Source organism: Petaurus breviceps, unplaced genomic scaffold (assembly GCF_028583685.1).
Source record: "Petaurus breviceps papuanus isolate PSGF00001 unplaced genomic scaffold, PetGlider_PUasm1.0 90895, whole genome shotgun sequence".
NCBI classification, from domain to species: Eukaryota; Metazoa; Chordata; class Mammalia; order Diprotodontia; family Petauridae; genus Petaurus; species Petaurus breviceps.
Genome location: NW_027187372.1, coordinates 32,017,177 through 32,033,780, shown reverse-complemented (window position 1 = coordinate 32,033,780; position 16,604 = coordinate 32,017,177). Strand labels below are relative to the sequence as shown.

Below are 16,604 nucleotides of genomic sequence, written 5' to 3'. Positions count from 1 at the left end.
ATCAGTTTTCAAGATTAAATACAATTATTTATCCCACAATTTTCATAAAAATATTTTCAAAGTAGAAAGCACTATGAGCTTCTACTTAAAGTGTGTTGTTGCATTTGCTTATGTGGACACAGCTTATCTTAGAGCAAAACAATTTGGTTTATGCATCATGTAAGACTGAAGTTGCTTATTTTTTTAATCAACAAAATCTTAACTTTACTTCCTACCTCCTCCCATGTTGTAAAAGAAAGAAAAAAAATAAAACCGCTGTTATGAGCATAGTCATTCAGAACATTTGCCCTTTGGCCATGCACCCCAAAACATCAGTCTGTATTCCAATTATATCACCTTTTTCTCTGAAAATAGACAGCATGTTTTATCATGAGACCTCTGGAATCATGATTGCATATTGGATCGGTTTTAAAATAAATTTTCAATTTTTTTTTGTCTTTATAATAATGTTGCTATTTTATGAGTTGTTCTGGTTCTGCTTATTTCAATCCCCTATCACTTCCCTTTTTTTTTTTTTTTTTTTGGAAGGGCAATTGGGGTTAAGTGACTTGCCCAAGGTTACATGGCTTGTTAAGCGTCTGAGGTCAGATTTGAACTCAGGTCCTCCTGACTCCAGGGCTGGTGCTCTATTCACTGTGCCACCTAGCCGCCCCTCGCCCTATCACTTCCAAGATCAAATATAAAATTTTTTGCTTAGAATTTAAACATTTATAACATTTCGCCCTATTCCCCACTTCCCAGTCTTCTTATACTTTATATTCTCTGCTCTCTGGTGACACTGGTCTCCTTGTGGTCCCTTGAACAAGACACTTCATCTCTAGACTAAGGTATTTTCACTGGTTGTCCCCCAAGCAGGGAATAATCCCCCTCCTCATCTAACTCTTGACCTTCTTGGCTTCCTTCAGTCCCAACTAAAATCCATCCTTCTGCAGGAAACCTTACCTGGTTCATTTTAATTCTGGTGCCTTCCTTCCCTTTATTATCTCTTATTCTTGATATAGCTTGTTTGTATGTAGTTGTTTTCATGTTGTCTCCCCATTAGACTGTGAGCTCCTTGAGAGTAAGGATCGTTTTGCCCTTATTTGTAACAGGTCTAGCATGAAATAGGGACTCAACTTTTTATTAAACATTAGTTTACTTAAGTTTTACCAGGTTTGTCTGAATCCCTCCCCTTCATCATTACTTGTAGCACAGTGACATTCTATCATATTCATATATCATAATTTGTTTTATCTGTTCTCCACTTGATGACTATTCCCTCAGTTTCCAATTCTTTTTTTTTTTTGGAGGGCAATTGGGGTTAAGTAACTTGCCCAAGGTCACATGGCTATTTTTTTTGTATTAAGTGTCTGGGGCCGAATCCGAACTCAGGTCCTCCTGACTGTAGGGCCAGTATTCTACTCACTGTGCCACCTCGCCACCCCTCCAGTTCTTTACTGTCATAAAAGGAACTGCTGTAAATTTTTTTGTATAGATTGTTCTTTTCCTCTTTTTTAAAATCTCTTTGGAGTATAGATCAAATAATGATATCATGGTTCAAAGAGTATACAGTTCGATAACTTTTTGAGCATTGTTTCAAACTGCTTTTCAGACTGGCTAGATCAGTTCACAATTCCACCAACAGCATGCCTTAATGTATCTGTTTCCCCTTTGCATTTGTCACTTTTTTTTTTTGTCAACTTTACTAATCTGATCCATGTGAGATGGAACTCAGGATTGTTTTAATTTATATTTCTCTAGTTATTTAGTGATTGAGAGGTGTTTGGGTTTTTTTCCCTTTTGGTTCTTAATAACTTAGTTTCTTCTGAAAGTACCTGTTCCTATTCTTTTGACTTTATCAATTGGGGAATGGCACTTTTTATACATTACTACTGTGACCTAAACCAGATTAAAATGTAATTGGGAAATAGTCAACAAAATAAAAATTCAATAAAAAAATTACATTTTAAAATTGCATCATTATGTGACCCATAGGCATTCTTATTAGTCCATTTGGATTAATAGATCCTAACAACAAAAATTGCTATTTGAGTTTAACACCACTGCCCTATAAATCCTATAAATGAGCCCTTTATCAGAGGAACTTGCTGTAAAGATTTCTTACACCTCCCCTGCTTGCCCGCTTTTCTAGGGTCCCTTATAATTCCAGAATTCTATGACAGATTTTAAAGGCTCAGTTCTTTAACTTTGCATCTTGTTTCTATACCTTTTTTTTTGTTGTTGTTTAAAACTTGATCTTATGTTAAGAATACTTGCCTGGTTTGTTTGTTTTTTTAATTATAAGTGTACCTGCTGTAAAAATCAGCATTCTTCTGGATGAGATTTTGAGAAATCACATTAGAATTCAATTTACTAGTCTCTAGTCCAGGGAGTTGGGATACACTAAAAAATTTTAATGGCCGTAGTCTTAATTTGATTTTCTTATCATCGTGCTTGTAGGCTAGGTAAATTAAAATGCCTCTCATGAGTAGAGAAACATTATCTTAGTTGGAATTCTGGAGCAGTCTGTTTACCAAAATGCAAAGCCACTATTAACTTTTATACTTCTCTTAATGATGATTTCATCCTTCAGAAGGTAGGAAACCAAAGAGGGGAAATACTATACTTAGTCAGATTTTCACTAACAAGGAAAAACTCATTGCTGGAATGGAAATAATAGGAACGTTTGGGGAAAGTGATCACTTCCTAGAATTTCTGAAAAGGAGAAGAAAGCCAGTCAGTCTTTTGACATGCACCCACATTTGAGAGAGTCTAGAAGAAAGATAGGTAGCATCTATCCTATGGGCTAAAATTCTGCAGCACAACAAAGCAGAAGTATGGAGGAATACAAGTTGTTTATGAGTCAGCAGGGTGATTTGGCAAGAGAATTATAATTTTCAGGAATAAGGAGATTATAACCCCACTTTATGTACATCCAGACCCATTTGAAGTATTGTATTGAGTTTGGAAAGTTACATAGATAGGCTAGAAAGGGGCAACCAGGATGGTAAAGGCTCTTGAGTTCATGATATATAAGGGTCATTTGAAATTTTGGAGATTTTTCTTTTTTTCTTTTTTCTTTTTTTAATTTTTAATTCCAAATTCCCTCCTCCCTCTTCGAGAAGGCAAGCAATTTGATATCGATTATACATGTGAAGTCATGCAAAACATTTCCATGTTAGCCATGTTACAAAAGAAAAGACCCCCCCCCCCAAAAAAAAAATCTAAGAAAAAATAAAGTAAAAATGTATGCTTCAGTTTGCATTCAGATTCCATCAGTTCTTCCTCTTGATCTTGTTTTTCATCTCTTAAATCCTTTGGAATTGTTGGTCTATACCTCTGCCAAACTGCTTTCCAGTTTTCCCAGCAGTTTTTGTCAGGTAATTAGTTCTTGTCCCCAAAACTTGTATCTTTGCATTTATCAAGTATTAGGATTAATATGGTTATTTTCTATATGTGTGCCTAATCTATTCCACTGATCCACTGCTCTTATTTCTTAGTCCCAGGTTGTTTTGATGATTACCACTTTGTAATACAGTTTGAATTCTGATGCTGCTAAGCCACTTTCCTTCACGTTTTTTTTTTCCATTGAATCCCTTGATGTTCTTAACCTTTTTGTCCTTCCAGATGAATTTTATTATGTCTGTGAAATAATTATTTGGTACTTTGGCATGTCACTGACTAAATTGATTTAGATAGACTTGCCATTTTTATTACATTGGCTCAGCCTACTCATGAGAATTAGTAATTTTCCAATTGTTTAGATCTGATTTTGTACAAAAAGTGTTTTAAAATTGTGTTATATTATTCCTGGGTTTGTCTTGGCAGGTAGATTCCTGAGTATTTTATACTGTCTACAGTTATTTTAGATGGATTTTCTCTATTTCTTGCTGCTAGACTTTGTTGGTAATATATAGAAGTGCTAATGATTTATGTGAGTTTATTTTATGCCCTGCAGCTTTGCAGAAGTTTTTCAACTAGATTTATTAGTTGATTGTCTAGGGTTCTTCCAAGTATACCACCATTGCCCTCTACAAAGAGTGAAAGTTTTGTTTCCTCATTGCCTTTTTTTTACTTTAATTTCCTTTTTTTTTTTTGGTCTTATTTCTATAGTTAGGTGATAATGGGCATCCTTGCTTTCCCCCCTGCTCTAATCAGTAAGGCTTGTAGCTTATCCAAGGGTTGGGAGTTTTAGTTTGTAGAAGAGATGACTTCAGGAACAAAATAGCCTGGCTTCGGATATTTGAAAGGGGTAATGGAAGAAGAGTTTGAATTTTTTCCCTTTGGCCCTAGAACACAGAACTATGAATATTCTGGTGGAAATTAGTGGAAATTACAGAGGCAAATTTAGGCATAATATCAGGAAAAACTTCCTTGCAGTTAGAACCATCCAAAAGTGGGAATGAACTGTGGACTGCCTTGGGAGGTGGTAAGTTTTAAGTAAAGTTTACATGAGCACTTGGAGAGGTTCCATTTAATTTTTTTACTGATTAACAAGCATTGTTTTCTCTCCCTCCATAACTGAAAAATAACCAAGAGAAAAAAACCTTATAACAGATATTCATAATCAAACAAAGCTAATTCTCACATTGGCCATGTTCAAAAGCATGTTTCATTCTGCCTTTCAAATCCATCCCTCTCTACAGGAGGTGGGTAACGTGTTTTGTTTTTTTTTTTTAAGCAGTTGGGGTTAAGTAATTTGCTCAAGGTTACATGGCCAGTTATTTCTGGGTGTGGTGTGAAGTATCTGAGCCCGGATTTGATCCCCAGGTCATCCCGACACTGGAGCTGGTGCTCTTACTCGCTGAGCCACCTGGCCACCCCTAAGCAATTGGGGTTAAATAACTTGCTCAACGTTACAAGGCCAGGTGTTTCTGTATAGGTGCTAAGTGTTTGAGCCCAGATTCGATCCCCAGGTCATCCCAACATTGGAGCCAGTGCTCTTACTTGCTGTGCTACCTGGCCGCCCCGACATGTTTTTTTTTTCTCTTTTGTCCTCTGGACTATATTTTATCATTTCATCATTCAGCTTTCTAGTCTTTCAAAGTTTTTTTTCCTCTATAACGTTGTCATTGTATAAATTGTTTTCTTAGTTCTGCTTACTTCACTTAGCATGAGTTTATACAGGCCTTCCCAGCTTCTTCTGAAATGGTACTTTTTTCTTTTTCATTTTTTTTTTTAAAAGCAATCGGGGTTAAGTAACTTGCTCAAGGTTACACGGCCAGTTATTTCTGGGTGTGGTGCTGAGTATCTGAGCCCGGATTTGATCCAGGTCATCCCGATACTGGAGCCCTTACTCGCTGAGCCACCTGGCCGCCCCTAAGCAATTGGGGTTAAGTAACTTGCTCAAGGTTACACGGCCAGGTGTTTCTGGGTGGGTGCTAAGTGTCTGAGCCCGGGATTCGATCTCCAGGTCTTCTCAACACTGGAGCCAGTGCTCTTACTCGCTGTGCTACCTGGCCGCCCCTCTTTTTCATTTTTTTAGAGCATGATAATATTGTATTAGATTCATATACTATATTTGTTTAGTTTTTTGCCAGTAGGCAAGCACCTCCTTGGTTTCTAGATTTAGCTGCTGTAAATATTTTTGTACTTATGTATCCTTTGCTGGGATTTCTTTTAGGTATGAGTTGGAATGTGTGGTCCCTGGGCTTCATTTTCGCTTCCAAAATACTGTGATTTATGCTGTAGTTTACATTTTACCTATTAGGATAATAGGCAAACACAGATAATAATGAATAAACCACAATTATATTCAGTTGTCTTTAAAGTTTAAAAAAAAAGTCTTGGAACTACCTTAAGTAAGGATTTGGAGGGATCTACAACACTGTTAGTATATTGTTAATTTCCTTCTCTATTCTCATCCCTTGAGCATGTTTTGAGAAATCCCTCCTTATAGCTTCCTCTCAGGTTAGATGTTGAAACAATGAAACTGAATCTGACTAACTTGTCTCTCAGTTTAATTGTATTGATGTTAGTGTGCTTCTCTTAATTCTTTCAGTTCATTTTTGTTCTATTTTTATAAGACTGCTGTTATTAAAGTAATTACAGTCCTACCATTCTCTGTCTAAGGCAGTGAGATTTCATTTATTTTGGATGTTAATATTGAAGCTTTTTATTAAAGGGAGAATTTTTAACATCCTTTAAATACAGAAGATTGGAAAAGTAAGAAAAATTAGAATTGAAATTATCTTTATCTTGAGTGATTAGTATATTAATGCTAATTACTTAAGAGTTTTCTTTGTATTAAGTAGGGCTTGAAAAATTGCCTTGAAAAGACCCTAAAATAGTGGGAAATAACACTTATTGAGAGTGTTTTCAGATCTTAAGTTAATCCACGTATCAATTTATTTGTGTCATAGTAACTTTTTTACTTTTAGTTGCATACTAAATATATAGCATCCTTTGAAGACTAAGGAGAATCTGGTCACTTAACCAAATATAACTTCTGACTTAAGAAATTTTATAAGTCAAATAATTTTAATAATCGGGGCAGTGATAATTTCTTTAGTTAAAATATTTGATCAACATTTAGGAAAACTTGATTTTAGTTCAGTTATAAAACAGGCACTTGACTTAAATTTCCAGTTTATTTAATTGGTATTAGATGAAGTAAAAAGATTAACAGTATCAGTATTATGAGGAGAAAAGCTGCTTTTTTCCATGATTACGCTAGTAATAGTCAACTTTGTAAATTAGTATTATAATGTATTGTAATACAGTTGTGTATTACTAGAAATTTTAAAATGGATATAAAACTTTGATCTGTTTTACTATTGTTTAGTAATACATGGGGAAGATAAATACTAAGATTGGATAAACTTTTAATAAAAGGAAAAATCACCTGACTTGATGTGAGAATAGCTGGCAACAAGTAACCGGGGCAATAGAAAATTAAGTGAATAACGAAAGAGATAAATCTCAAAAAGAATGTTACATTTCTCATGAGGCTCTATTGGAACTGTTAATTTTTTTCTTTTAGCTTTTATTTAATATTTTATTTTTTCCAGTTACAAATAAAAAAATTTTTTAACATTTGTTTTTAAAACTTTTGAGTTCCAAATTCTCTCCTTCCTCACCCTCACCCCCCCTTATTAAGAAGGCAAACAATTCAGTATAGGTTATACATGTGTAGTCATGCAAAACATATCCATAATAGTCATGTTGTCAAAGAAAACAGGCCAAAAAAAAACCCTCAAGAAAAATAAAGTTTTAAAAATATCTTTCAATCTGTGGTCAGACACCATCAGTTCTTTCCCTGGGGATGGATAGCATTTTTCATCATAAGTCCTTCAAAGTTGTCACTGTTATATTACTGAGAATAACTAAGTCATTTACAGCTGATCATCTTACAATATTGCTGTTACTTTGTATACAGTAAGTTTCACTTTGCATCCCCATGCAAGTGTTATCAGGTTTTTCTGAGATCATTCTGCTCATCATTTCTTGTAACAATGGTATTTCATCATAATTACATACCAAACCTTGTTCAGCCATTCACCAATTGATGGGTTACCTTCAGCTTCTAATTCTTTACCCCCAGAAAAGACTGCTTTAAATATTTTTGTACATATAGGTCCTTTTCTTTTTATTTTTAATCTCTTTTGGCATGCAGACCTAGTAGTGATATTGCTAGGTCAAAGAGTATGCATGGGAAATAGTAGGGGGGTGGAGTAGAAATAGGACCTCTGAACGGCTCCGGCTCTCACCACCTCCAATCCATGTAAAAGGGGACTCTGAACAAACTTTGGAGCTACAGAACCCACAAAATGATACAAAGAAGCTAGCCTCCCACTGAGGTCAGCCTGACGGGCCAGCAGGAATCAGTCAGTGCAGTACAGGGCTCTGGGAGCCGAGCCCAGCTCCACGCTGAGGTTTTAGCCGCAGCTGGAGGGACTCCAAATCACCAGCAACTGTGGCGATCCAGAATTATCAACACATAGATGCGAAGGACAAAGTGAGAGATCAGTGCAGTGTGGACTTTGGGAGTGCCACGGTTTTTGCCCCCGGGGCAAGAAGCCGCTGAGGGCTGTGGCCCAGCCGCCTCCACGTGGCAGCTTCAACTCTCGCCTGCAGACTGTAGGGGGGCCAAGCAACCAGTCTGAGGGGTAATCACTCTTTCTTTAACCTGCTTGGATCTGGATTGTGGTCTAGGGTGGAGATCCTGGGGTGTGCAACCAGCTTGCCAGAGCATGTGGAGGCTTCAGGGAGGGCACCCAACTAATACCTCTGGCAGCTGAGAAAGCCCCAGTGTTTGGTACAAAGCTCCCCTGTCTGGTAGCAGAATCCTACTATGGCAAAAAGCCCAAAAGTCAAGTAATTGAGTGGCAACATGACCAGGCAAAGGAAGCAAAACAAACAGAAGAAATCCAACATTAGACTCCTATTTTGGGGACAAAAAGGAGCAAAGCATGGAACAGGAGAAAGACAGTGAAGTCAGAACTCCTGCACCAAAATCTTCAAAGGAAAATATGAGCTAGTTACAGGCCATAGAGGACCTTAAGAAGCAGATAAGAGAAGTGGAGGAAAAATTGGGAAGAGAAATGAGAGTCAACAGCCTGAGGAAAATAACACCTTAAAAAATAGACTAACTCAAATGGCAAAAGAGGCTCAAAAAGGCAATGAGGAGAAGAATGCCTTAAAAAGCCGAATTTGCAAGATGGAAAAAGAATCTCAAAAACTCACTGAGGAGAATCATTGCTTCAGAATTAGATTGGAGCAAATGGACGCTAATGACTTTATGAGAAATCAAGATGCTGTTAACCAGATCCAAACAAATGAAAGAATAGAAGGCAATGTGAAATATCTCATGGGGAAAACCACTGACCTGGAAAATAGATCCAGGAGAGATAATTTTAAAAATTATTGGACTGCCTGAAAGCCATGATCAAAGAAAGAACCTAGAAATCATCCTCCAAGAAATTCTCAAGGAAAACTGCCCTGATGTTCTAGAACCAGAGGGCAAAATAGAGGTTGAAAGAATCCACTGATCAACTCCTGAAAAAGATCCCAAAAAGAAAACTCCTAGGAATATTATAGCCAGGTTTCGAAATTCCCAGATCAAGGAGAGAATATTACAAGCAGCCAGGAAGAAACAATTTAAATATTATGGAAACACAATAAGGATAACTCAGGATCTGGCAGCTTCTACACTGAGGGATTGAAGGGCTTGGAATATGATATTCAGGAGGGCAAAGGAGCTGGGATTAAAACCAAGAGTCACCTACCCAACAAAACTGAGTATCATGTTTCAGGGGAAAATACTCAATGGAATAGAGGACTTTGAAACATTCTTGATGAAAAAACCAGAGCTGAATAGAAAATTTGACGTTCAGATACAAGAAGCATGAGAAGCTAAACAGGGAAAGGAAATCATAACGAACTTGTCAAAGTTGAACTATTAACATTCCTACATAGAAAAATGATCATTATAACTGATGAAACTTTTCTCAGTATGAAAAAAGTTGAAGGGAATAGAAATATATGTCTATATCGGAGGGTATACGGGTGTATGAATACATATGTGAATGTATGTATGTATGTTTACTGGTATACATAGATAGAGGGCACAGAACCAATATAATAGGTGAAATTAAGCGGTGAGAGAGGAATATAATGAGAGGAGATGTGGAGAGACAGAATGGGGTAAACTATCTCATATAGAAGAGGCAAGGGAAAGTGGTTACAATGGAGGGGAAGAATAGGAAGACAAAAGGGAATGGGTCAACCTTATTCTCATTGAATTTGGCTTGGGGAGGGAATGAAAACACACTAAATAGGGCATCTCACCCTGCAGGAGAGTATGGGGGAAGGGGATGAGAGGGGGGATGATGGAAGGGAGGGCAGGCTGGGCGGGGGGAAGGAAGTTGGAAGCACCCACTTTTGAAAATGGACAGGATCAAAGCAGAGAATAGAACAAGTGGGAGGTGGGATAGGAGAGAGGGAAATATAGTGAGTCTTTTACAATATATCTACTATGTTAATTTTCTGCATTAGCCACACATGTACAACCTATACTGAACTGCTTATCTTCCCAGTAAGGGTGGGTGACAAGGGAGGAAGAGAATGAATCTAGAATTCAAAATTTTAAAATCAAATGTTTAAAATACATATATGTATGTGTGTATACTATTATTAATACTATTTTACATGTAATTGGGAAATAAGATATATAGACACTGGTGCATAGAGATCCACCATGCCCTACTGGGAAAGTCTAAGGGGGTATGGGAGAAGATATGCGAGAGAGCAGATTGGAGGAAGGGATATCCTATAGGACTGCTATTTTGGGGAGGTGGGTAGGGGAAAAACGGGGAGAAAACTTGTAACTCAAAATCTGGCAGAAATGAATGATGGAAATCAGAAATTAAAACATTTGAAAAAAGAAAATGCATGGTTTTATAGCACTTTGGGCATATAGAATTGTTGATTCTTAAGTTAGTAGTCTGTATTTGATTTGTTGATGTACTTGATGTACATTTTAGTTTGATTTGTGACTTTAATCATAGAATATAATGGTGCTACATTATCACTAAATTGAAAAACATAGCTTTTTATAATTCTAGTTTTTAAAGTTCATTTTAAATTGAGTGAGGTCATGAAAAAGCACATTAGAAATTAGTGTAGTAGTCCCTAGTCTAGTGAATGAGAATATACTTCTTCAAATATAAAAAGATCTTTAAAATTTTAGTGGTCACAGTTTGAATTTCTTTGAATCATCATGCCTTTGTGGGCTAAATCAATCAAAATGCTTTTGGGGGGCATTATCTTAGTTGGAATTTGTTTTGGAACGTTCTCTTTGTTATGGATCTCAAAATCCCTACATCTGTGACGTGCACTTAAAAGATCCAAAGAGGTGTTGCTATTATTCTGCTTGACTATTACTGAATGGTGGTTCTAATAGCTCAATATCCTGCGTTTTAATACTGTCCAGAAAATAGCTGCTAAAAAAATAAGAAATTTTGCAGTACTTATCAAGAAATTAATTTTAAATATAAAGAAATATATAGAGTAAATCTCTTGGGAACTGCTTTTTAAGTGCCTTTTGTAGAGTCTTTTGTTGAATAAAATAGAAACTATTCTTTTGAATAAAACAGGTGATCTGTATTTTGGGTACCTTGAATATGCCTATGACCTATGTTTCTAATTAATTGCTATTTAAATTCTTCCTTACAGAAACAGGAAGGTGGTCGATTATTCACAGTTTCAAGAATCTGATGATGCAGGTAAGTTTATACTCTTTTAACAAGGAGTATAATATATACCCTAAAATGTACTATAATATTAAATGCTTTTTTAAAAATCTTGAGTTGGAGGAAAATCCTGTTTCTATATAATATCAGACAGTACTATAATAATAAGAAGCACTTATATAGAGCTTTTAAGATTTGCAAGGCATTTTACAAACATCTCATTTTATCCTTACTATACTACAGTCCTGTGAATTGGGTGCTATTCCTATTTTACAGATAAAGAAACCGAGGCAGGCAGAAATTGACTTTCCCAGGGGTCACACTGTTAAGTGTTTGAAGCCAGATTTAAACTCAGTTCTGCCTGACAAAAGGTCTTACCACTCTATCCACAGTACCATACCTAGCTTATGACTGTGATGTGACTGTCTTGAAAAAATATAATGTTTTTTTGTGTGTGTTAGGTTTTTTGTTTTGTTTTGTATTTTAATTCTTACATGTCAGGCTTCATTAGATTTTTTAGCACAGGAGTGGCTAGGTGGCACAGTGAATAGAGCACTGGCCCTGGAGTCAGGAGGACCTGAGTTCAAATTCGGCCTCCGAAACTTAACACAAAAACTAGCCATGTGACCTTGGGCAAGTCACTTAGCCCCAATTGCCCTCCAAAAAAGGAAAAAAAAAAGATTTTTTAGCAGAGAAAAGAATCCCCCAAATAGGATGTTCTAGTCCTTTTTTTTTTTTTTTAAGCCTTTAAAAAATTTTTTACTATTAATAATTAAGTTTAAAGAAAAGTTGTTAGGATCTCTATGTTAAGTCTTATGGATTTTCTTCAAGTTTACTTTTCTAGGTTGATAAGTGCTACGGTGGCTAGCTCATAATAGATAGCTGCTTATATAATGTTGGGCAACATCACCTAATTGTTTTAAAAATTCATTTATTCCTGTTAGTAGAAATAAGAAAAGCATGAATTTCCATGTAGAGGAAAAATATGGAGACATTAATGTATGGCTTTATTTTGCCACTTAATTATGGATAGAGTATTGGGCCTGAAGTCAGAAAGGCCTAAGTTCATATCTGGACTCAGACACTGTATGACCCTGGGCAAGTCACTTAACCTCTTTCTGCCTCAGTTTCCTCATCTATAAAATGAGGGTGATAATAGTACCTACCACCAGGTTTGTTGTGAGAATCAAATGAGATAATATTTATAAAGCACAGTGCCTAGCACAAAGTAAGCATATATAAATTATCAATAATAATAATTCATTCTTTTAGATTTCAGCCTTCTGACACAATTTTCTCTAAGCTTATCTGAATGAGCACAAATTCTGAAGTCTTGTTAATGCTTTTTAATATGTAGGAAATCTCTTGCCTTGATAAAGATCTTTTGCCTCTATATCCAGAGGGATTTTAATTCTGTGAAATTGTAGGTATGAATTATTTACCTGCAATGATAGAATGTTGGGGGATCTATGAATTTTTTTAAATTTATAATTGTTTCAGTATAGAATTTTCTTTGTTATCTACATACTTTATTTTATGCATTGAAAAATTTAATCCTGAGGAGGAATCTATAGGTTTCAATAGACTACCTGAGGTTTCCTGAAAAGGTTAAGACTCCCTGTCTTAGGGGAACCCTGATCCCATTACCAAGGAACACCTTGAATAAGAATGTAGTGCTTATTTTTATTCTAGGAAGCAAACAATTAATTTCATTTTTAACCATTAAGATGAAGATTATGGAAGAGATTCAGCCCCTCCAGCTAAGAAAATCCGTTCATCACCCCGAGAAGCTAAAAACAAGAGACGGTCTGGGAAAAATTCACAGGAAGATAGGTAAGACAGGTGCTACTTCTCTTGTTTTTGTTATCTGATGTATCTTCTCCCTTTCTCCCTCATCAAATCCTCCCTTATAACAAAAGAAACACAGTTAGCAAAACAGCCTCTTTCCAATATTTCATCACCTGTTCTCCAGGAATTATCTTGGTCTTGACAATTAATTGGAATCTACCTACCTGTTGTTTTAGTTTACATTATTAGGTTATTGTGCATGTTCTTCTGGTTTTAATTTCATTGTTTATCAGTTCATGTAAGTCTTCCCATGTTTCTCTGAAATTCCTCACATTTTTCATTTTTATGTATTTTATGCCACAGTTTGTTCATTCTTTTCCATTTTTTTTGCCATTATGAAAAATGCTGTTGTGATTTTTTTTGTTATATTTGGGATATTTTATTCTCTGACATTTTTTAGGATATATATGCCTAATATTTTAACCATTTATATTTGGAGGTCAAATTACCTGATCAGTATTCCTAATTGAAAAAAAATTGCTTTGGTTTTGTGTTTTGTTATTCAGATTGTAAGGATGGATCTCCAGAATTTTTAGTATTCAAACTTGTTTCTGATCACATTTTCAAAATTCTGGTCCATAATAGAAAGGACTGGATCAGGAAGTCAAGGGAGTTGAGTTTGGGTACAGGCTCTATGCACCAGAGGATCTTGAACAAGTTGCATCTGCTTATAATTTTGGGCTAGATCACCTAATTGTTTTTCAATTTCGTTTATTTTTGTAAGTAGAAATAAGAAAAGCATGGAGTTAAGTTCCATGTAGAGGAAAAGTATGGAGACATTAATGTATGGCTTTTATTTTGCCACTTGATTATTTACATAATGTGCTTTACATCCTTTTTGCTTTTTCACATCAGTTCTTCAGAGTTACTGCTAGTCTCCTTTTATTGATGATCTGGCTAGTCCCAGTCTACATCACAAATTGCATCACTGTCAGGATTGTGAAACTGGAACTTATAAAATATGAGTTGTATAACCAGCTTAATTGAAAATCCTTATTGTTTATTATGGGGGACTCTTAACTGGGTTTAACAAACCCTCACCTATCCCATAAATAGAAAACTTTTGAACTCCAGCATTCACTGTTAATTGGGATTATTTTTTAAAAAAAGGTCTACTTCCAGAATAAGAGATTATATAAATGGATATTTTCATGTTTTTTACTTGTTTAAAGACTTTAGTCTTTAACTTTTACTAAATTGGAAACTGGTAAAGGGTGATAAGAATGGCTATGGTGGGAATAGGTATCCTGTATAACAGAAGGTGTCTTATGTGGGGGGAGCTGACTTAAAATAGGACATTAAAACTATCTTGTCTTGTTTGACTGGACAGGAAGACCAAAAAAATATTTGTTGTAGTTATTTTAATTCATTAACCTTGAAGTGTTGAATTCACTGCACCAAAATAAGGCCAAGCAAAAGTCCAATTTGTGTCATTTAGTAAGTTGGTGAGAGTTAAAATATTAGGTGTGGCATCTTACTCTAGTTTAGTCTCCAGTTATCCTGATCCAATCTAAAGATCTTCATTTGCTTTTCTTTTGGAATCTTTAAGGTGAGTTTTTATGGGTAGAAAATAAAAGAAGTAGAAGGAATCACAGAATCTTAAAGTTGGAAGGTGTCTCAGAATCTGTCTGGCCTGGACCATATTTATCCTCTGCCTCTAGGGCAGACTGCATTTAGCCCAATCTTGATAAGTGTCTATGCTGTTATTTTATTAGTTCTCCCAAGAGTTAACTTTGTAGGCTTTCTCTTCTCATGTAGCATGTTGTTTGCAATTAGACCCCAAATTTATTTTCCTTGCTTTTGTAGATTCCTATTTGAAAGTGTCATATTTGAAGTCAGGAGACGCCTAGATTCAAATGCTACCAGCATTGCTCCTTACTTGTATGATCATAAGCAAAGTTAAAATTTCTCTGACCCTCAGGTTCCTCATCTTTAAGATGAGGGTTATAGGGGTGGCTAGGTGGTGCAGTGGCACTGGAGTCAGGAGGACCTGAGTTCCGATCTGGCCTCAGACCCTTAACACACACAAAAAAGAACTAGCCATGTAACCTTGGGCAAGTTACTTAACCCCAGTTGCCCTCCAAAAGGCAAAAAATAAAATAAAATGAGGGTTATAGTACTTGTATTTAACAGGGTTGTGAGGGGCAGGTTAATATAATTTATAGTATAAATGCCTTGCAAACAGTGCATATCATAAATAATTGCCAGTTACTAGTAATGGCCTATATTAAGAATTTTTCCTTTGCTTCAATAATATCTCTGTTGCCCCATGGTAATTGAATGAATTATTACTAAATTGAATGTATGCTACATTTATTTCTTCATACTAATTGAAATTGATTTTCCTTTCTTCATTCTCCACTTGTAAAATCAGCTATCATTAGCCCTTCCCTGATAGAGTTGCAGGCTTTTCCTTAAAAATCTGTGAATAGGGCTGTAGGAGGACTGAAGATAACTGTAGGGGTCTAGTAATTGCGATAGAAATTTGAAATGACTTATACTTGAGTTGTTTGTCTTATATTAACAAATAATAGTTGACAAGTGTAATTTTATTAGAAATATGTAGTTTTCAGAATGGCAGATTTTCTCAAAATGGACCTCTCAGTTTTAAAAAATCTGATCTCTTTGTCAGTTACCCTAGGCTTAATAGAATAATTTGAGTATGAATAGGGGAGCCAATAACTTTTCTTTTCTTTTTTATTTTGGAGGGCAATCGGGGTTAAGTGACTTGCCCAAGGTCACAGGCTAGTTTTTGTATTAAGTGTCTGAGGCCAGATTTGAACTCAGGTCCTCCTGACTCCAGGGCTGGTGCTCTATTGACTGCACCACCTAGCCACCCCCAATAACTTTTATATTCAAAAATTAATTAGTAATAAGGTAGTAGTTAAAGGGATTATGCATGAATATCTATTCCTTTGGTTGTTCCCAGTCAGAATTATAAAACTAGAAGGTATCTCAGGAGACAACCAGTCTTATCCCTTCATTGACAGATATAGAAAGTAAGGCATAGAGAGGTACAAAGTACTTTGCCCAAAATCGTATAACTGACAGTTGATTACAGAGCCAGAATTAGAATACAGGTTGCTGAATTAAGGTTAGAAGGAATCTAAGGATTTGTATTTTTGGAGGCTGAATCAAGATGGTAGAGTGAGAGGAAACATTTGGAGTCTAGTTCACCTGATATATCTCCTTGACAGATACCTAGATTCTCATCAATAAAGAGTCTGAAAATGAATCATTTTTTCAGCCTAGGGCAGGTTTGGGAGTCAGAGAGGGTTGAGGGCCCTGGTTATGGATTCTGGTTAGGAGCATGTTGTGGAACATCCTGGCAGTTTGGGGACTGGGAGGGCCAAGAAAAGGCAGGAAGCACTGTCACAAGGTGATACCGAAGGATTCCTAAACAAGCACTGGGTGTTGGATGAGGTGTCATCTGGCAGCTGTGTCATCTACTACCTAGCTCTAGATCACAAACCCAGTGTAGAGAGGAGCATTTGTGAACAGTGACCCATATGTGTACTGAGCAAGGAGAAAGTTCCAAAGGCAAATGGTGGCTGTGTGATTCTGATTCTGGAAGCAAAGCTTTGT

General features: G+C 36.1%; 1 protein-coding gene across 3 annotated transcripts in view; it reads left to right on the top strand.

Annotated features, from left to right (window-relative positions):
• Window positions 1-16,604, top strand: part of LOC138151173 (nuclear ubiquitous casein and cyclin-dependent kinase substrate 1) — a 77,678-nt gene that overhangs the window by 45,439 nt on the left and 15,635 nt on the right. For all 3 annotated transcript variants that reach the window (XM_069074692.1, XM_069074691.1, XM_069074693.1), the window contains 2 exons: window positions 11,155-11,204; window positions 12,899-13,004. In XM_069074692.1, the coding sequence (XP_068930793.1) occupies window positions 11,155-11,204; window positions 12,899-13,004 (156 nt within the window). The remainder of the gene's footprint in view (window positions 1-11,154; window positions 11,205-12,898; window positions 13,005-16,604) is intronic.